Source organism: Mauremys mutica, chromosome 8, assembly GCF_020497125.1.
Source record: "Mauremys mutica isolate MM-2020 ecotype Southern chromosome 8, ASM2049712v1, whole genome shotgun sequence".
Taxonomy (NCBI): Eukaryota; Metazoa; Chordata; order Testudines; family Geoemydidae; genus Mauremys; species Mauremys mutica.
In genome coordinates this window covers 12,914,646-12,936,894 of record NC_059079.1, presented here as the reverse complement: position 1 = coordinate 12,936,894, position 22,249 = coordinate 12,914,646, and the positions used below count along the sequence as shown (strand labels likewise).

General features: G+C 39.4%; 1 protein-coding gene across 2 annotated transcripts in view; it reads left to right on the top strand.

Moving 5' to 3' along the window:
- The window catches only part of USP24 (ubiquitin specific peptidase 24), a 112,647-nt gene that overhangs the window by 51,757 nt on the left and 38,641 nt on the right, over nt 1–22,249 (top strand). For both annotated transcript variants that reach the window (XM_045026979.1, XM_045026977.1), the window contains exons 24-44: nt 808–874; nt 1,071–1,181; nt 1,580–1,678; nt 1,760–1,930; nt 2,427–2,512; nt 2,673–2,766; nt 4,171–4,326; nt 7,919–8,016; nt 8,797–8,892; nt 9,060–9,288; nt 11,063–11,222; nt 11,467–11,622; nt 12,747–12,817; nt 16,170–16,330; nt 17,155–17,216; nt 18,023–18,214; nt 19,168–19,285; nt 20,053–20,197; nt 20,694–20,813; nt 21,257–21,382; nt 21,615–21,713. In XM_045026979.1, the coding sequence (XP_044882914.1) occupies nt 808–874; nt 1,071–1,181; nt 1,580–1,678; nt 1,760–1,930; nt 2,427–2,512; nt 2,673–2,766; nt 4,171–4,326; nt 7,919–8,016; nt 8,797–8,892; nt 9,060–9,288; nt 11,063–11,222; nt 11,467–11,622; nt 12,747–12,817; nt 16,170–16,330; nt 17,155–17,216; nt 18,023–18,214; nt 19,168–19,285; nt 20,053–20,197; nt 20,694–20,813; nt 21,257–21,382; nt 21,615–21,713 (2,617 nt within the window). The remainder of the gene's footprint in view (nt 1–807; nt 875–1,070; nt 1,182–1,579; nt 1,679–1,759; nt 1,931–2,426; nt 2,513–2,672; nt 2,767–4,170; nt 4,327–7,918; nt 8,017–8,796; nt 8,893–9,059; nt 9,289–11,062; nt 11,223–11,466; nt 11,623–12,746; nt 12,818–16,169; nt 16,331–17,154; nt 17,217–18,022; nt 18,215–19,167; nt 19,286–20,052; nt 20,198–20,693; nt 20,814–21,256; nt 21,383–21,614; nt 21,714–22,249) is intronic.

The window sequence follows — 22,249 nt, the reverse complement described above, 5'->3', positions numbered from 1 at the left end:
TCCTTCTCTGAACAGAAGTGTACTATTGGGCACGATACCAAGGTTTGCTTACAAACAATCTTTAGGTGTTTGCATTAATGGCCACAAATAAGAACAACAGCTCTCTGTATGTGAACTCAGCCCCTGTGTTTAGAAGGGGGAGTGGTTACTCTCCACTGTGTAGCAAGTTCTGTTCTTAAATGGAACTATTTTTTTGAAGAAGCATAAGCAAGTCAACATCATGGAATAATATTTGCAAACTTAACTTTGTGTCTTTCTTTTTAGTGGAATAAGTTCCTTTTCTTTTAATATTTGTAATATTTCTGTCTCTAGGTGTAAGTGTACAGCCACTCGCACAGTAGCTTTTCATATTTACATTAAAATGTATTTGATTTCAGAAGAGATTTTTTTAAAACAATCTCAATATAAAGAACGAGACTGAAAGTCTAAATGCTGAAGTCCTCGAAACTACAAAGATCATTGGTGCTTAAGAGCCATCAGATCTATGGAGTAGGAGATATTGGGGGAGGGGGGTTGACTGTCATCCTTGAGGGGACTGATGTATTATGTGTTTTAGTACCTGGGCACAGGGATGGGCCCTTTAGACATGCACAGTGTATGTCCCGAGACCTAGTATGACACAGGAAGTGCAATTCAAGACTTGCACTCTGCTTTGCCAATGCGCCTCAATCTAGCTACACCACCTCAAAGAGTGAGAGTTGTATTTAGTTTCTATTAAATTCAGTCCTTGCCTTCGGCTGTTGTCTTTTGTGATTGAACTGAAACCACTCACCTTATCCTTTTTTAAATTTTGGATACAAACTTTAGGTCAACTAAACTTGTCATAATTGAGAGACTGCTACTTCTGGCAGAACGCTATGTGATAACTATAGAGGTAAGAGATTTTCTTGTTACTTAACATTCATGTCCTTTCTTGTAACTAGACAAAAATTTAGATGCTCAATATTTTTAACAATACCGTGAGTTGTTCAGGCCAATGTACCGTAGAATCAGTTACTGCTAATACTATGAGAATGTTTTTGTTCTTCCAGAATTGTTTACACTGATCTTTTTTTTTTTCCTTTCTTTAGGACCTTTACTCTGTTCCTCGTACTATCCTACCTCATGGTGCTTCTTTCCACGGACATCTTTTAACACTTAATGTTACATACGAGTCTACCAAAGATACCTTCACTATAGAGGTATGTTTACCCAAGTTACATACGTCATGCCATATTCACCTTATTTATTTGTGAAAACATAGTATTCACTAACCGCGTCATGTTGCAGGGATGACTTGAAGCACAAGCTAAAGAAGTGTAATGGGCACAGCTAGCTTGAAAACCACATTTTTCTAAAAGCTTTATGTACGCACCTAAAGTTATAATAACGGAAAGGCTTGTGGAAAGAAAATATTTTCTTGCAGCGCTTGGTATAGTCACTTTCTCTCTTCCCCTGTATAGTTAGTCTCCCGGGCTGAAAAGACCTTTATTAATATTAATGGAGGAGCTAAAAACCCCTTAATGTTAACAGAACACTTAAAAAATCAGGCCACACTGTTTAAACAGCTTCCACCAAACGATCTTGTTTTATTTTACAGGCTCATAGCAATGAAACTGTAGGAAGTGTCAGGTGGAAAATAGCAAAGCTTCTGAATTCTCCTGTGGACAATATACAGATATTTGCAAATGAAAATCTGGTATGTGAATGAGTTACCTTTTATCTTGTGAGTTTGAATCGTTACTTTCACCAGAACTAAGCGTTAAATACTTTGTTGCAGCTAACGGTAAATAAAGATCAGAAGCTACTCCACCAGCTGGGTTTCTCTGAAGAACATGTACTTACAGTAAAAACATCAGGAAGTGGAACCCCCTCGGGAAGCTCTGTTGATTCCTCAACCAGCTCCAGCAACAGTAGTGGTGTCTTTAGTTCATCTTATGTGATGGAACAGGTACGGTATAGTAGTCTGAAATCTGCTTTTACAGTGCACCCTTTCACAAGCACGTCACAATTGGGGTGAAGTGGCAGAGTAAGATAATGCTGTAGTCCTTCACTTCCAGATTTGGTTTCAAATTCTGCTAAATATCAGAATTAAAAATGGGAGAGTTTGGTTTGCATTTGTTTGTATTAAAAAATCAACACACAGTGCAAGACTCATCTCAGGTGATTTAGGATTGGAACCAGTGAAGCTCAGGTGTGTTAAATTAAAAATTTGGGAATGGGTCAAGCTAACTGTACCATTCTGCCATTGCTCTCCAATTCACAATTAATAATTGACCTAGAGAGCATCTTTTGTCTGATGTAGATGTAACACTGCACAGTGACATGCAGATATAAGAGATACATGCGGGGGTGGTATTGGAATTCAAACTGTGTCTTGGGCTAGACAGTAGCTGAGACATCCCTGGGGAAAAAAACCTTTGTAATTGTGTCTGTTTAATCTTCAGGAGAAATCCCTCCCTGGAGTAGTGATGGCTCTCGTGTGTAATGTTTTTGACATGCTTTACCAGCTTGCTAACCTAGAGGAGCCAAGGTAAACAAGCTAAATAGTTATTAAACATTTGGAGAAATACTGTTACTGAAAGTCCAAATAAGACATCATTAAAAATTGTTACCAATTTACATGGACTCTTGTCCAATATGAAGCTGAGTGAATCCTATCTTGTGTGGAATAATTGCTTTGAACTTTCCAGGATAACTTTGCGTGTACGGAAGCTTCTGCTGTTGATTCCTACTGACCCAGCTATTCAGGAAGCACTTGATCAACTAGATTCCCTAGGAAGAAAGGTATGGATTAAACCCATATTAAATTCTTGTCTCTGTAGGGCTAAAAAGAGGCATTTAACAGGGATTTTGTAATACAACCCATCACACACAGTATCACAGAAACCCCCTTGGGAGCTGCTAGGACTTCAGCACCCTGTCTTGCTGAGCCAGGCACTCCTGTCTGCTCCAGCAAAGACCCAGGTCTGAATTACTTGCCCCAAAGCTTCAGGTTTACCTGAAAGCAGCTCACAGAAGTGTGCTTGTCTTTAACACTCAGATGCCCAACTCCCAATGGGGTCTAAACCCAAATAAATCCGTTTTACCCCGTATAAAGCTTATGCAGGGTAAACTCATAAATTGTTTGCACTCTGTAACACTAATAGAGAGATGCACGGCTGTTTGCTCCCCCCAGGTATTAATACATACTCTGGGTCAATTAATAAGTAAAAAGTGATTTTATTAAATACAGAAAGTAGGATTTAAGTGGTTCCAAGTAGTAACAGAACAAATTAAGTCACCAAGCAAAATAAAATAAAATGTGCAAATCTATGTCTTATCAAACTGAATACAGATAATCTCACCCTCAGAGATGCTTCAGTAAGTTTTTTCCTCAGACTGGACACCTTCCAGGCCTGGGCACAATTCTTTCCCCTGGTACAGCTCTCGTTCCAGCTCAGGTGGTAGCTAGGGGATTCTTCATAATGGTTCCTCTCTCCTCTTTGTTCTGTTCCACCCTTTATATGTCTTTTGCATAAGGCGGGAATCCTTTGTCCCTCTCTGGGTTTCCACCCTCTCCTTCTCAATGGAAAGAGACCAGGTTAAAGATGGATTCCAGTTCAGGTGACATGATCTCATGTCACTGCAAGACTTCATTGCCCACTTGCCAGCACACAGGTATACAGGAAGACTTACAGGTGAAACACACCCATCTGCAGACAATTGTCCCTGTTAATGGGAGTCATCAAGATTCCAAACCACCATTAATGGCCCACACTTTGCATAATTACAATAGGCCCTCAGTTATATTTCATATTTCTAGCTTCAGATACAAGAGTGGGATATTTATACAAATAGGATGATCACACTCAGTAGATAATAAGCTTTGTAATGAAACCTTACAAGAGACCTTTTGCATGAAGCATATTCCAGTTACATCATATTCAATCATCAGATTTTTATAAAATCATATAGACTGCAACGTCACACTGTGTTGGGTGTTCATTTGTGAAGTTTTCAATTATGTAAAACTTTTTAGTGATAAGGCAGAATAATATTGTCTCAAGGTTTTTAATGCTTTGTTTCTAGGTGGCTGGGAGGGTGGAGAGGGGTTGTTACTGGGACTATACAAGATGCAGTTCCAAGGCCTACTTCTCCTTAAGTGGTATTCTAAAAGTGCAGTTTTATATCTGTGCTTATTCCCCTCAGAAAACACTGCTGTCAGAATCAAGTTCTCAGTCTTCAAAATCACCATCCTTGTCTTCAAAGCATCAACACCAGCCCAGTGCTAGTTCGATATTGGAAAGTCTCTTTAGATCTTTTGCTCCTGGCATGTCCACCTTTAGAGTGCTCTACAATTTAGAGGTAAGAAACCGTTTTGTCAATATGCCCCTAGTTTTCTAACATTGCAATTAAAGCAATGGATACAGTTTGTGAAGTCCTGCTAAAAATATTGTCAACTGCTAAAAATATCAGCTGAACTACATCTACCTCGATCTAACGCTGTCCTCGGGAGCCAAAAAAATCTTACCGCGTTATAGGTGAAACCGCATTATATCGAACTTGCTTTGATCCACCGGAGTGCGCAGCCCCCCCCCCCCCGGCCAGAGCACTACTTTACTGTGTGTAATACCCAAATTCATGTTATATCGGGTTGCGTTATATCGAGGTAGAGGTGTATGATTAATCTGTTACACAAAACAAGTGATGTAGAGCAGAACATTACATGATCATATAGTAATGAAAGGTTCGAAAGAGCTTGGAGCATGAAGTATGAAGCTTCTCCTTAAGGTTTCATTACGAACCCAGGCCTCTCTTATCATTGTAATTGTAAGATGGCTTTTAAATGTGCTAGTAAGCAGTACAGACAACTTTGTAATTTATCTGTATGTTTCTCTCTGCTATCATAGAAGGCCTTTGTCTGGATCTGCAGAGGTTCTAAACACATGCATCTCTATTAAAAATGAATGGGAGCCAGGGGTGCTCAACATCTCTGAAAATCAAGCCAAATTTAATTTGGATTGTTTGGATTACAAAATAAGTTCTCCATTAAAATGAGCCACCGCCAGATGTCACTGAAGATGTGAAGGGGGCTGACAAAGCAAAACATTAACTGCTTTTTAAGAAGAAATATGCCACGGCCCACTATTAGGGTCCCGGAGGGGCCTTTTTAGGAGATGCAATTAGTGTGGTATACTGTATTTCTGAATCTCCAAATAGACAGGGATATTACTGTAATGGAAACAAGTTCAAACTGCAGGAAAAGGGATGAATATATTACTCACTTTCTCCTGTTGAAGCTGTTTCTCTCTCTGTTCCAATGACTATTTAGACAAATGTTAGATGCAGTGTTGTTGTAGCTGTGTTGGTCCCAGGATATTAGAGACAAGGTGGGTGAGAAGTTGGTCCAGTAAAAAAATATAACCTCCGACACCTTGTCTCTCTTTTTACACAAAGTGGGAGTGAAAATGACCCAACTTCAAATCCCTGCTCCAGTGAACCCAGTCTCCTGTGTCCCAGGAGAAAGCCCTAACCACTGAGCTAAAATGTGAAGGGAAACACCACCAATGCCATCGCTTTTTGACTGAAACTATTTGGTGAATGTGTGTCAAATTTACAAATAGTTACGCTGAGGGGAATAAATGTGCAGCTCTAGGGTTAATTTAATCAGGGCACTGAGATGTAGGGCAGACCCAGGACCTCTTCCTGGGGATGACTGTTAACTGGTCTGAAATGCTTCAGTGAGGAAAGTTTTTGGTGGGGAGCTGCCAGGCCTTTGTGGGCTGACAAGACCAGAAGATGTGGGAACATCTGGAACAGGGAAGGATGTTAATCACCCCCAAAAAATCATATTTGGTATGGGAGTTATTCAGGGTGATGGGGTAGGCCTCTCCAACAAGGGAGTGGATATATTTTAGCAGATTTAGATAAGAAATTGTTAACAATCTGGGAACCCAGGTGGAAGTAAAGGAGAAGGCAGCTAAGCGAACTGCTGTTAGCTCTTTGTGGCTAATGTCCAGTGCATGTACTTGTTCCACACAAGTCCAGTTCCCTGATAAACTGCAATTGGAAGTGGACTAAGGGGAAGGCATCCCCTAAAGTTGAGGTATGGGATGGGAGATCCTAATGTCTGATACAGTGAGAAAACAACCTCCTTTCTCCAGCCCCTTCACAGGGCAGTGAGTTCCCAGGAACAGGCTGGGGACCAGCTGGAGGGGTGGGGTCCTGACAGCAGCCCTCCACCAAGTTCAGATAACTAGGGATGGAATCATGACCTGCACGGTATGAACTATTGTTGGATAATTCCCATAGCAGTTAAGTTAAACTTGCGGCCTAATTAATCCACATCCCTTGTATATCTTGTCTGCCTTTTCACATGTCAGAACAATGAGTCAAATACTGTTGTAGGATGACTCTTTACAACTCCATTACAGACCTATCTAGATTAATATGTGCAGGTTTGGGGTCCCATTGCCAGCCACTGTTGCCAGCAACAGGTTAATTTCCTAGTGTATTTGGGGCATAAGAATCCTCCTCCCCTCTCCCCCCACTCCAAACCCTTCCCGGATGCAACAGACAGAGGCATACACTCATCTCTCAACCCTGGTGTCTGCAAAGCCTTCTGTAGGAATTTTTGTAATAACCATTTACCTTCATATGTCTGTTACCAGTACTGCAGTTCTCCACTTTTTGCATACCACATCCCATGTTCTAACAAAAAGTTTCAGGCTCCTCCTCTTCCAACGAGCCATGAAGAAAGGTAGAGTGGTTGTAACCCCCCAAAAACGTGTTTGAAACTCCCAGATTGAGAGAGCAGTCTGCTGTGTCACAGTACAGATGCCCTCCTGGATGAGAGGATTCTGTTTTGCAGTGGCATTAGAATCCCAAAATGATTTTTTCACTTCAGACCAAATAAGTAACAAAATGCTTATTTCCCAGAAGTGAGGCTAATGAGGAAGCAAACCTAAGTAAATATTCCTTAGGTGCGATAATTAAATGGATTATATTAGCGGATTTGTTCCTGAAGTTCAGTTAAGTATAATGGAAAATATTTTTCTCTTAACAAGCCAGAATTATTTTTAATCCCTCATATTTGTTAGTCTACTAAAGCTATTAAACATGGGTCCAGCCAAGAACATTAGTATGGCTATTTACTGAAAAATGGCTCTGCACACTGAGTCACAGACACAAACATGAAATCTTACAGGATATTGCAGAGAACAGAACACATCTTGACTTCCATTCTGGCTTGTGGATTATACCTCTTGTAATAGTAAAGATTCTGCGACTGGAGTAAGTAAATAGTAAAAATAAACTTGTTTTAAATGTTAAAGGAAGAAGATTCAACTCGGAATACACATGAGGATCTCACCTGTCAGATGAGCAGGTCCCCATGTGGTCACTTTTCTGACCATCACTGCACTTTGACACTCTCTACTGAGAAGGGTACCTTCTTGCAAATGAGAGGAGCAGTATAATAAAGATGACATTCCTAAAAGCCATAAAATTTCTTGAATCCTCTTAATTTTTTTCACACCTCAAAATAAAAGTAGAAATGTAAAATCAAAACCTCATCCTTGGGAGATCTTATTTAGTAGTTACTTCCATGGAATAACAACATCTTAACTAGAAAGATGTTAGAATTGTAACCCTCCAGAGCTCCTCTTAAGCCTGAAGAAGTAATTCACATGCAGGTCCAGACTCTTCCCTTCTTACTGTGTGAGCCATTTATAATTATATCAGTCACTTGTCAGAGAATAAAAACAGAAGGAAATGTTTTTTAAAATATTTGGCTCTTTATGGGTCAGATCGTTGCAAGGCTGTATCTTTGAATTACTGAGAGCGGGAAATGCTCAGTTTTAGGATGAGACTGCCTAGGATATTGGATGCCACTTCAGAGATGCTATAGTTTTTGTGTATACTAGTTATGAAACATTTTTATTTGCATGCATTTCAGGTACTGAGCTCCAAGCTGATGCCAACGGCAGATGATGAGATGGCAAGAAATTGTGCCAAATCTTTCTGTGAAAACTTTCTGAGAGCAGGAGGCTTGAGGTTAGGCCTTAGACATTTTATTTTTTTCCATAACACTAACTCTTTCTTATCAGTGATAACTGTATAGTTTCTGTAATAGGCTCTAACACGCTGCTAATAGTATAGCATACTTGCATAGGTGTTCAGTTGTTTTCATCTAGCAGTATGAAAACTAAAATGGATTGGGTCCTGCGAATAAGGAACTACCTGTAGATTTACTTACTTTCACTAGTAATGTCAGCCACTCTGTATCTACAGTATATAGTGTATAATGTATATAGCGTTAAAGTCTGAATCAAAGCAAATTCATTTGCATTCTTTTTTCTATTGCTATAGTCAGTATTTGGGTGCTAAATAAGTGGTCTCACTTCAGTTCAAGAATACAGATGTGCATATTACACAACCTCCCCAGCTGATACTAGTTGGCATTTTTAGCAGTGTTAAAATGGACCAAGAATTGGTCAGTGCAGTTGATCTTTCCATTCTTATCCATAAAATTGGTCCCTCCTGGTGAGAGTGGAGGGACAGTGGGCACTTTGGAAAAACTTGCAGAGCTGCTGGCTGTGCTGTACTTATCAAGTGATACTAATTTGCTCTTACAGCAGTTTTCATCTATAGCTCTCGAAGCCCTTTGTAATGGGGGGAAAATAGGGATCTCGTTCTCAAGAGGCATCAGTCTGGTACTTCTGTCAGCACTAAGTCACTGAGAATGGCTGAGGAGGTGGGGGGGAATACCCGAAACTCGTTCCCAACAGTTTCTTTTTTACACCATCTTATAAAATAGTCTCTCTTATTTTTAAGTTTGGTAGTGAATGTGATGCAGAGAGACTCCATCCCATCAGAAGTGGACTATGAAACAAGACAGGGAGTCTATTCCATCTGCCTGCAACTTGCAAGGTATGAGATTGCCTTTCCTTGTATATAAGACCACTAGTAATGCTACTTGCGTTTTTTTTAGCCGTTGGCCTGTTATCTTGAAATGTAACAGTGATTTGACTTCTATACTAAAATTCTGATCACCCAATATTCAAAAATAAACCTGACTCTTTTCTTTGTGTGTTTAGGTTCTTACTTGTTGGCCAAACACTTCCTACCTTACTAGATGAGGATATCCTCAAAGATGGGGTAGAAGCACTGACCTCACGCCCATTCCGTAATGTGAGCCGGCAGGCTAGCAGGCAGATGTCCATTTGTGGAACACCTGAGAAGTCATCCTACCGACAGTTGTCAGTTTCTGACAGGTCCTCCATTAGGGTGGAAGAGATCATACCTGCAGCGCGGGTTGCGATACAAGTAAGGGAAAGTTTGACAGTCTTGAAGATATAGCCGTGTGCTGTAGAGTGAAAGGTGAAACTTGCAGTCCTCCACTAGAACCCAATATAGAGATTTTAAAAGGACCTTTCATATGGGCCCGGGTACGGTGGGGAGTGGTCCACAGTCCTCCAGTCTGCGGGGGTCTGCTGTGGATCCCGGACGAGCCCCCAAATTGTTGTGGGAAATTTACCATTCGTGTTTGAATCAGAAAACGCCTGAGGCTCCTTTATTTTATGTGAGCATATAAGTAAGGAGAGTCAGCATAGCCCATGCAAGGTGGCAAGCTACTCTGCCTTCCTTAAACTTTAACCAGCTTATAAATGTTAAAACCACAGACAAATTGCACATAGTTCCGTATTAATTACCTTATTTGGAATACATTGCAAAATCAGCATAGGCCAAAAGCAAAAACAAGCATTCCCCCTCTAAGCCCCTCCTGTTACTCACTGTCTGTTCTTTTGCGATCAGCGACCTTTTTAACACAACGGTTGCGGTTATATATTTCATAAGCCTGGCTATTGCAAATTATGCTACTTGGGGACTTTTTCATTCTGCCACCTCATGCCTTTTATACACACACAGCCATTGTTCTGCTTTGGGGACTTTCCATACAAAAACATGCTCACTCAACTCTTTAGGCCTGTAAGCTTGCCCAGAATCCTAAGGCCCCCCTATTTTCCTTCACACAAGTAAGGGAAGGTTTGACAGTCTTGAAGATATAGCAGTGTGCTGTAGAGTGAAAGGTGAAACTTGCTTTTAGTTTCTGGAGTTTAACATAAGTAGTGCTGTGAAACTGGTTCTCTATGCACAGGTCTCATCTCAAAGTTTAGGAGACAATCCAGGTCCTATCCTCCCTCCCCCAAATCTCACCCTGACTTTTATTTTTAACTACAACGTGTCTCTGAAAGATCTATAACGTGCTGAAGTAGTAAACCAATAGGTTGGCTATTCACATTGGTTTGCCGGGGACGTTTGAAGACGTTCAGATATAATGTACTTTTCTGTTCATTTTATATTACGTTATATTTATTATGTGTCACACTGTCCCATCTGCAAAAGGAAGAGGTGAAGTATTTGATTTCATTGTACCGTCGCAGAAAGCAGAATTGAGGATTGACCAGTTGCCTTTTGCCAATGTGTCTAGACCCCCATGCGTATCTGATTAAAGTCCTGAAGTTTCTAATATACCAAAATTGCTTTTAACTGTAATTTTATAAAAATGAAACGTGCGCAATAGCTTGGTAAAAACACATCTAACTTTTTTGTAGAGTGAGCAAGATGATCTTAAGCATCCAGAATCAGAATTTCCTAGTGATTAATCTGTTGGGAGAGGCCACGTACTAAAACACACTGCTATAAAAGGAATAACTTGACCCATTTTCCTATTGTCAGACTGAAAGAAATTGCATGGGCTGTGATCTATAGCTAGCACAATGTGCTAACATGTATAGGATCTCAATTTAAGATTCAGTTGGTGCTTTTCTACCAGGGTGAAGTTAGCATGCTTAGCTCCAGATGGAAGGAGGGGAGTGTCTCTGTAGTGACTCTTCTTTCTATTTGAAAGACAGTGCTGGCTGGCTTTCAGTAAGCCATATTACCCACTGTTTCATATGAGCAAAAAGTCCTTGTGTCATGGCACTGATAACGAGCAAGGAACAAAACTGAATGGAAAGACCTTGTGGTTCCTCCTTTCCTCGTGGTAAAGGAGACTGTTGGGTGTGGCAAAAGTAACCACTTTTTCCTGTTCCTTCAGACAATGGAGATAAATGATTTCACGTCTACAGTGGCTTGTTTCATGCGACTTTCTTGGGCTGCTGCTGCAGGACGACTTGACCTAGTGGGGAGCAGTCAACCGATAAAAGAGAGTAACATTTTATTTCCTGCTGGGATTCGAAACAGACTTAGCAGCTCAGGTATGTCACTCATAGTTCAGACTGCATCATTTAGTCTAAACAAAATACTCTCAACTTACTCCAATTTGTAAGACTCCTAGAGTTCTTAGAAGATGAACGCCTTCTAAATTGCTACTTAAATCTACTGTATTTGCTGTGTTCTTACAAGTACTTTTTAAAGTACTTTTTAGAAGAGAAATGTTGATCAGAAAAGCTTTAAAAACCACAACTGATTATTACATTTGTTGTTTCTAATCTAATGCAGGAAGCAATTGTAGCTCAGGAAGTGAAGGAGAGCCAACAGCACTCCACGCCGGAATCTGTGTGAGACAGCAGTCTGTATCCACCAAAGATGCTCTGATTGCTGGAGAGGCCTTGTCTCTACTCGTTACGTGCCTACAGTTACGCAGTCAGCAGTTGGGTATGAAGTAGACTCTTATTAATTCAGACTTTCAGTATAATGTAATTAGTGGGGAGTCAGGTTTTAAAGATGAATTTATATATTTTGTGCTTTCCTCCTTACTGAATTTTGCTCTTATTGAAGCATCTCAATTTGCAGATACAACTTAATTTAAAAAAATGGAAAGGAAGCTTTCAGTCTGCTGGTTTTCTCTGCAAGATTTAATGTTAGATGGCCTGCTGATATTTTTATAAATGTATCAAGGTAATTGGGATAAAATATTTAAATCACTTTTTTAACAAAATTAGTGAGGAGGCTTCTGTATTCAAAAGCCTTACATTATGTAACTTCACTATAGAACTAGTGCTTTGTGGATGATAAACAATATTCTTTCAGTATTTCTTTGAGGGGCAGCTATGATGAGAGCAAATGAAACTGAAATGTTTGGGATTGTATACTTTATTGATCAATTACCACAAGTGTTTTGCTGGTGTAGACGTGCTGCATTGCTTATTGGCTGCTATTATTTTCTTTGTTAATGTTTTATTGCAGGTTAATGTTTTTTTCACTGAAATCTCCCGCAGCATTCATTTCTGAAATAAACTGCAGCAGTGCAATAAACATAGTTTACAGGGGTGCAGGGGTTATGTTTCCTAGGCTTTGATTCAGCAAGATACTTGTATAAGTGGAACTGCTTATGTGCTCAGGTACCTTGCTGAATCATGGCTTTAATGAACTGTGTGTTTTGGGCAAGTTTACTTAATGTTAGCATCAAAATGGTTACTGCTTTGCTTTGAAGTAATCACGTCTGCTGATGTTACTGTTTGTCTAGCTGTAAATTCAACCATAGGGCTAGTAAATCACTTCACTAGCACTTGTGCCTTCACATACAGAGAGGCTGAAACCTTCACTGGGGAGAAAAGAGGAACGGTCATATTTATATTAATAATCCACAATCTATGGAAGGGGAGAAATCAAGGTGTAAGAAGATTTTTCCATACCCACATATCTCTCATCCTTGGTATTGGCAAGATGCATTTTTGTTCTAGTGGTACTTAATAAATAAATATAAATAAATAATCAGTTGTTTATATTTTTAACAAGTTCCATTGGCAAAAAACACTGACTGGGATTTTCATTTTTAGGATCCTTCTACAGCTTGCCTTGTGTTGCTGACTTCATCATTGACATTCTACTTGGATCACCAAGTGCTGATGTGAGTGGCTGCAATTAAGATTTCTAAGTCATTCACTGAGGGTCCCACTGAAATATAACATCTTGTTTACATTACTGGTCTCAGACAAAAATATTCATTTCAGCACTTTCAGTATCTGATTAATATGTTTTGTATATTACTCAATCAGACATCACTGATTGCAGTATTAATCCCTGTCTCAGTTAAAAATTATACCTTTTTAAAGTATTATGTCATACTGTGAGAGTATAATCTTGATTTGTTTGCTTCATCTGTGACTAGTTGTCACAGGGCAATGTTCCCTTACCCTGGATTCCTCTCTGCAAACAGTCTTCACAGGGGATTTGTGGCAAGTTCAACACCAAGTGCTTTATTTACCGTGTGAATATAACTGAACAAGTTCCCCACAGCTCAAAGTTCTTACATTTTCCCTAGGCACAGGGTGAGGTGGGGAGAGAACTTGGACTTCTCTAGTTCTTCCTTCCCACTCCTCTTCTTGTCTCTCTTCTAGATGTTCTCAGCTGATGAGCTGAACCACCTTGTTAATTGGCTAATTGTTCAGTAATTAACCAGTTATCTCCCTAATTTTCCCCATGTGGGGATGTTTACCAAGTGCTCAGGCTAAGTCTACTCACGCTATGTCACACCAATGTTAGTTGAAAGTAAGACTATGCTGACTAGTTTGAATAACCCAGTTTTGGGGAGGTCTGAAGGCTACACTATCGCTCTCCCAGTCAAGACTGAGAATCTCACAAGGGGCTGTTCCTTTTAGCTTTCCAGCCAAAGAGGTTTGGAGAAGCGCGTGAATTCTTAGGGTACGTCTATACATGTTCAATGTTTTGGGGATCGATTTATCTCGTCTGGACGCGATAAATCGATCCACTAATCGACGCCCGTACTCCACCTCGGCAGGAGGAGTAAGCGCAGTCGACAGGCACCGCAGCAGTCAACTTGCCGCCGTGAGGACGGCCAGGTAAATCAAACTAAGATACTTTGACTTCAGCTACCCAAATAGCATAGCTGAAGTAGCGTATCTTAGTTCAAACCCCCCCCTCCCCCCACTAGTGTAGCCCAGGCCTCAGGTGCCCACCGAAACCTCTGAAACATACAGCTAAGTGCAAAAGCCTCCTAGCATTAGTTTTTCTGTGTGATTGAGAGCAAGCCCTCAAAAGTTTGGATATTCTGAAAGTCAAGGTTGTGCCAACCACACTAATTTGGTCATATAGCACATGCTGTATATTTTATGATAGGTAGTTTTTTGCATTTTCCTTTGTCTGTTTACACTTGTTGTTACTTTTTATTAATATATTGCAAAATATATAGCATATCCACCATGGATATTGCATGAACATTGCATGAACATTGCAAGAGCAACCATAAACATTTGGGGTTTCTTGACATTTGGATGCTTGACTTTCCAATCTTAATGTTGTAGTGATACTAGGACTGTTGATTAATCACAGTTAACTCACGTGATTAACTTAAATAAATAAACTGAGATTAAAAAAATTGCAGTTTTAATCACACTGTTAATAAAATACCAATTGAAATTTATTAAATGTTTTGGATGTTTTCTACATTTTCAAATATTTGATTTCAATTTACAACACAGAATACAAAGTGCTCACTTTATATTATTTGTATTACAAATATTTGCACTGTAAAAATGATAAAAGAAATAGTATTTTTCAGTTCACCTCATACAAGTACTGTAGTGCAAGCTCTTTATCATGAAAGTTGAACTTACAAATGTAGAATTATGTACAAAAATAACTGCATTCATAAATAAAACAATGTAAAACTTTAGAGCCTACAAGTCCACTCAGTCCTACTTCTTGTTCAGCCAATCACTCAGACAAACAAGTTTGTTTATAGTTGCAGGAGATACTGCTGCCTGCTTCTTTTTTACAATGTCACCTGAAAGTGAGAACAGCCATTTGCATAGCACTGTTGTAGCCAGCATCGCAAGATATTTACATGCCAGACATGGTAAAGATTCATATGTCCTCTCATGCTTCGCCCACCATTCCCGAGGACATGCTTCCATGCTGATGACAGGTTCTGCTCGACAACAGTCCAAAGCAGTGCAGACTGACACACGTTCATTTTCATCATCATGAGTCATGCCACTAGCAGAAGGTTGATTTTCTTTTTTGGTGGTTCGGGTTCTGGAGTTTCTGCATTGGACTATTGCTCTTTTAAGATGTCTGAAAACATGCTTCACACCTTGTCCGTCTCAGATTTTGGAAGGCACTTCAGATTCTTAAACCTTGGGTCGAGTGCTGTAGCTACTTTTAGAAATCCCACATTGATAACTTCTTTGCGTTTTGTCAAATCTGCAGTGAAATTGTTCTTAAAACATGTTCTGGGTCATCATCCGAGACTGCCATAACACATCATCGGCATGGAAGTGTGTTCTCTGGAATGGTGGCCAAAGCATGATGGGACATATGAATGTTTAGCATACCTGGCATGTAAATACCTAGCAATGCCGGCTACAAAAGTGCCATGCAAATGCTTGTTCTCATTTTCAGGTGACCTTATTTTGGGACTATACAAGATGCAATTCCAAGGCCTACTTCTCCTTAAGTAGTAGTCTAAAAATGCAATTTTATATCTGTGCTTAGTAAAGTGAGCACTGTACACTTTGTATTCTGTGTTGTAAATTAAAATCCATATATTTGAAAATGTAGAGAACATCCAAAATATTTAAATAAATGATGTTCTATTATTCTTTAACAGAGTGAGTTCAGTAGGTCAAGTTACTCCAGTTGGAATTTGGCCAGCATCTCTATCTATGAATAGTGCCACAGTGCTTAAAGACAACAAGTGATTAGGATCTTGCTTTAACATCTCAATCACAAGAAGGCATCTCATTAATCCTCATATGCTGTGTTAGCTCATGGGCTCAGTTCTGACTGGGAAGGAGAAGAATGCCATCTATCAAATTGCCAACATTGGTTCTACAGCACTTGCTGGCTCTTTAGAGGTCTCTCATTCTATTATTGATTCATATCCAGTGCTGCTTAACTTGAGATGTGAAAGGATTACGTATGGGATGGGATGCTTTGTAATGACTTCCCTGAAAGGGTCATCTGCAAGGATTGAAACAGAGACCTATGGATCGAAAAGCACAAGTCTCTGCTGCTTAAGCTGAAGAACCCAGGGCCGTTAACTCAGAGGCAGTAGCAAATTTATAAACAACTTGACATGGTGTTGCTACTACAGGGGGACAAAAAGCCACACGCGGTGGGTCCCACAGTCTATTATGGCTTTCTGATTCTAACTTATATTTCTGATATAGATTTCTAATCAAAGTAAGTGTATCTTGGGGAACATGAAATATGGAATACTTACAATGCTTTTGTTTCAGATTCGTCGCGTTGCCTGTGACCAATTATATACCCTTAGTCAGACAGACACATCAACTCACCCAGATGTACAAAAACCAAATCAGTTTCTCTTAAGTGTTATTCTCACTGCCCAGCTGCCTCTTTGGTCACCAACCAGCATCATGAGAGGAATCAACCAGAGGCAAGTTACATGCATGCTTATTCAGAAAAGAAAATTCACAAGTTTTAGAAAAAGGCTTTTGCATTAAGGATTTTCAAAATCTTTGAAGTTTGAAGATGTAAACTTAGCAGTCAACTAATACTGCACCAGTCAAACTTTTTAAAGTTTCTTGTCTACAGTAGACTGTGAACATTAGAGTCTATTTCATTTGTATCTTTGGGTGTAACCTTCAGATCTTGGATGCTGCCCCAAGTGCATGGAGGTGCCACTATGTGCTTCCAGCCATCCAAGGTTTAATGGCAAGACATTTTATTCAGGAGAGTCCAGACTGAATGCTAAACAAAGATGTTTGGTTCTTTGAACATTAAGTCTGGACCCATTGGTTGTGACACTGACCTTACACATTCCATCCCTGCCTATTGCATTTTAATTAGACTGTAGATATCAATTCCATTGACTTTTCTGAAGAATGCTTTTTAGTTGGGAAATTGAATTCAACATTAATTTTGATATGCAAATTCTATGTCCACCATGGTAGAAAAAGAATAACTTAAGAACCTGAAGCATCTTATCCTCTTTCTATCAACTGTATGAGATCATCCAATATGTAGTTTTGTGAGGTTTGGGGGGGAGGAATTGAATTGTCAGTCCAAAATTCAAAAAGTGGCTGCTATGAAGAAATTTGCTTAGAAGCTACAGTGGTGTGCATGTGGAGGTATAAATATGTAAATCTATAACAGTGGTATGATTGGGTGGATGAATGGTACATGTTTAAGCAAATGCTCTAAGGTTTAGACTTATTTAAAAACCCTCTTCCCATTTGTAATTACTTGTCTATGTTTTAGGCTCTTATCCCAGTGTACAGAGTATTTTGACCTGAGATGCCAGTTACTGGACGATCTCACTTGTAAGTATGTGTTCCAGGTTGGAATGAGAACTCTAATATGGCATTTATATAGCAACCAGAAGTGTTCTAGGTGCTTAGACCTGTAAGACAAGTCTGTGCCCATGAGAACTTACAGTCTAAGTAGACAAGACATTGAGAAGTCAGGGAATGGGGGCAACACAAGCTTTTATATTTGTGCTTTTTAAAAAATGGTTCACCCCTCTCAATTCATCTTGCCTATACCCTGGCTTAATTCTCTATTTTTGTTTGCAGATTTTAATGTTTTTCAATTCAAGATTCTGTCCCTTTCTACAGAATTACTTCTTGCCTGTTGCCCCTTACATCCCTCCCCCATCTTGTCATGTAGTGACACTTGGCTTTTGACTTGGCTGCCTCCCTGTGTGGCCTGGTTTTCAGAGGTACTGAGCACCTGTGGCCTTCAGTTTAGGTGCCTAACTATGAATTTACATGCTTAACTTTAGACATGCACATTTAAAAATGCTCACCTTAAAGACTTAGACATCTTATTTCACCTTTTTACATGTGGTTATGTATTACCTGTAGTTGTACAGATATGTACATTTCCCCTCTCTTTCATGCGCTAAATTTCTTTTGACCAATTTACAATGAACATCAATAAGTTGATGGTGAGCTGCAGTTTCATGAGCTTTTTAATTAGCTGCATAACTAAATGCCTGCTGTTGACATGAAATATAATGTGCCATATCCATTGTTAATGATCAAAGCTGTGAAATTCTTGGAATCAGATTGTCTATCGGTGTTTAAGTTCATGTCTTTAACGTCAATTTTCTCTGTTTATTCCATAGCTTCTGAAATGGAACAGTTGAAGGTCAGCCCAGCTCTCATGTTAGAAGATGAGATCACTTGGCTGGATAACTTTGAACCCAACCGCACAGCTGAGTGTGAGACCAGTGAAGCTGACAACATTTTATTAGCAGGACACTTGAGGCTCATTAAGACTCTTCTTTCACTGTGTGGGGCTGAAAAGGAAATGCTCGGTAAGTATCCTTTTGTGTACCCAAGTACATAAACCAATTGGAGTTTGATCTCTTTATCACTTGAAGATGTCTGGTTTTGTTTAATAAAGAAGTAGATGGTGTCTTTGGCAAATCTATGCTTACTATGGCAAATAGAGTACAGGCACTACACATATAGCTACACACAGCAGTGAAAGGCAACCTACACCCACACTTGTCCCTACAGTGCGTAGCTACATGCCTCAGTGAAAGGCAGCGGGGAACTGTCAGAGCCTTTCTCCACTGCTGGAGCCTTTCACTACGGTGGGGAAAGGATCTGGCAGCAGGACGCTATGCTGCAAAAAAATATCAGTGTGGATGTTTTAGTCACTGCTTGGGCGTGTAGAGCGCATGTGTATGTATACCCTTGGGGTTCGAATGTTTAGGGTTCTCTACTCACCAAAGTCATGCTTTCCCTTCTACACTGCTGTTGATACCCATGCTAGCTGGGCATACAGTGTTTGTATTTTACACACCACCATAAGTGTAGACATAGCTTTATGAAGTCATTTGGTACCGGGAGACGTAGTGAGGGGTTACAAGGAAAAACTTACCTGAGTTAGTAACCATGTTATTCATTGCAGGTTGGGTTTGGTTTGGGATTTGTAGTGAATTATTTAAAGTCATTTTTCTCTGCCGTGGTCTGTGTGGAGGGAATTTACAGGAGAATAATAATATTGTGGCTGCATATAGTTTTGTTGCTGCTTCACCACTGCTGCAGCATCTAGAAATTCTGAGCATATTTTCCTTTGATAGTTACTAGTGTCTGATTTGAAAAATCAATAATGAAGAAAATAGGATAGTTCCTGCTGCTGCTGAAAGACTATCATGGTGATGTTCTAAACAGGTGGCTTTCTTGATATGGACAAGATTTGACTGTCTTTGTAGCAATACGGCAGATATTTAATATTAAATGTGGATTTGCTTTCTTACAGGTTCGTCTTTGATTAAACAGTTATTAGATGATTTCCTCTTCCGAGCATCTAGGATTATCCTGAATAGCAATTCTCCAGCTGGCAGTGCTGCCATCAGTCAGCAGGACTTTCATCCAAAGTAAAGAAAATAATTTGCATTTTTATTCACACTGTACAAGTTCTTGCCTAGCTAGATTGCAGGCTGGAACTGTAAGCTGTGGGGATTAGTGCAATGGGTCAACTTTCCAGCTCTATCTTTGAGGACTTTAATAATGAGCTACTTGTGCATTTGATAAAGGGCTGTACCAAAACTTGCCAATTCCTGTGTGCATTTAAACTCCCACTAATCGCTAAATCCCAAAGGATTTGCCTGTCAAACCTATTAAGAACGTCACATGCAGCAGAGAGCTGTACCCAGTGGGCATGGTATCTTGGCCTAGAGGTGGTGGGGAATCCTCTAGCCTGAAGAATATCCATCACCATGGGAAGATGGCTAAATAACACATGCATGGAAAGTTAACTTCTTCTTCGAGTGGTGCCCCGGTGGGTGCTCCACTTCAGGTGTCGGTGCGTCCTGGCGCCATTGATCAGAGATTTTTGGTAGCAGTGCGCAGATGGGACGCACGTGCACAGTTGGTGTCTCGCGGTGTCTTTTTTTGACCTTCAGCACAAATGTATTCCTTCCCACAAAATGAGTAGCATTCACTGGTACCGGTCCAGGGAATAAAATTCTCACAGCAAGTTGTGAATCAGACTATTGAGGGGTCTCTAAACATCTTTTTTATTTTGTTTTCCTTTGGTAATTATAAGGGGATTACACAGTCTGACTAACAAGATTTGCCAGTATTTAAAATTATGGTGTATGACTACCTACTTAATAGATCCCACTTATGGTTTTCTTTTTAGGTGCAGTACAGTGGGTAGCCGATTAGCAGCTTATGAAGTGCTAGTGATGTTGGCAGATAGCTCACTTTCCAATCTTCAGCTTATTACAAAAGAGCTACTTTCTATGCACCATCAGCCTGACCCTGCACTTACGAAGGAGTTTGATGTAAGTAAGATGCCTTGATGCAATTTAAATTATTCCGTGTGATTTGAAATACTGTTTATAGCCACTTACTTGTTTCAATCACTAATGTTCCAGGGCCTTCATTTTAAAGTGATGGTAATCAGATCTGAATGAATGCATACCTATTCATCTTTCCAAGAGCAAGCACACTTTTGAGTCTATTAGGCAGTTGTCATCTTGATAAATAAAATTATTGTCTAAAAATCGTTGACTGGTTTGATTTAAAAGGTACCCAACTTTGTAGACCGTTCTTAGGTATCTTATATTAATATTTGCTGTACAGCCACATACAACAATTTGTTTGCATAGCTCTCACAAATTTGGCCCAGATCTCAGTGAAATGTATGAAAATGTTGTTTGACAGCCAGCATACCTTTTTATAACTGCCTATATAATAATAATAATGTGATTTACAAGCTGTTGGAGTCCATACTTTCTATAATCAACTGATACAGAGAAATGTAAATTTTCCCAAAAGTATCTTCCACCTGTGGATAGTCGATCCACTTCAGGATTTGTGGGGCTGAAGAATGGTGGTGCCACTTGTTACATGAATGCAGTCTTCCAGCAGCTATACATGCAGCCAGGTCTCCCTGAGGTAAATTTAACTTTTAATTTCTGACAAATGCTTTCTGCCAGCCCATACTTTACTATAAATCAGAGCTGAGTAAAGAAAAGGGTTTTTAGTCAAATATTTGTCAAACACTACAAAATTAGTCAAATTATTTTACAAATATTTAACTAGTCCTACTGTAAATTCATTCAAGTCCCAAAATAGATTCCTATCGGGAGTGTTGAAATATGCTGAATGGCTCAGGACATGGAAATTCTTAATCAGTTTTTAAAAAGGATTTTTTTAATGAATCTATTGTTTAGCACTGCAAGTTTTATCTAAAATGTAAGTTTTTATTCACAAACTCAGTTTTGTCTTCTAGGAACACTTGTGCCTTGTTTTAAACACGCAGTAGTAACAGAATTATTAATTTAAATTCTTATGTGATATTTTTGCAAATGTTACAAATGGTTATTTTCCCCCCCAAGGCATTGCTTTCAATCGACGATGATATGGACAATCCAGATGACAGTGTATTCTATCAAATTCAATCTCTCTTTGGCCATTTGATGGAAAGCAAATTGCAGTATTATGTACCCGAGAACTTTTGGAAGGTATCGTTTCCATTTTGTTCAGCCTATATAATTTTCCTAATTAGTTAATATGTGGGACTTGTTTCACCATGTCTGAATCCATGTCAATATTTATGATTCTTACTAGTAATTAAACATCTCTCTGGTCTTAAACTAATAAATATCCTTTTTAAGGTAGGTAGAAGCATAAACATGTAAAATTCACTTTTTACGGTGGTGGCTATAAAACTGGTTATCTTTTTGGTCTTTATAGATCTTCAAGATGTGGAATAAGGAACTTTATGTTCGAGAGCAACAAGATGCTTATGAATTCTTTACTAGCCTTATAGATCAGATGGATGAATACCTCAAGGTAGAAGTTTGTGTGGGTTTCTGTTGTGTTTTTGGTGGGGGTTTTTGTCCCTGCACCTTTGGAAAGTAAGTTAAGAACTGCTGTGTCGTTCTTAACAATTTTTGTCAAGTGCAACAAAATCTTACTAATATTTTATAACAAAATACAGAGATTTAAAATGAACTGTAGTTTTGCCCTGTCAACCTTCCACCCTGCACACCTTTTGCACCTTGCATTTTGGATGGGCTTTTGGGAAACGTGGTTTTGATAGACTCTGAGAAGTTCATAACTTGTAGCTTTAGCACCTTAAATCTCCTAAATCGGTTCCTTTGTGTAATTTGCCTGTGGTGTCCAGAATTCTGGCAAAAATCGCTTTGGTTACGTATGTTTGATAAGTAACTATAATTCCTGCCACCCTAGGTCCTTCACATGATGCCTCTGATCCCCACCACTTAAATCCTTGGTAATGGAACTTTAGGTCAAGGCCCCACGTGATTCATAGCCCAAAATATGGCATTTATTCTAAATCCATCATATAACAATTATGTTGATTAATA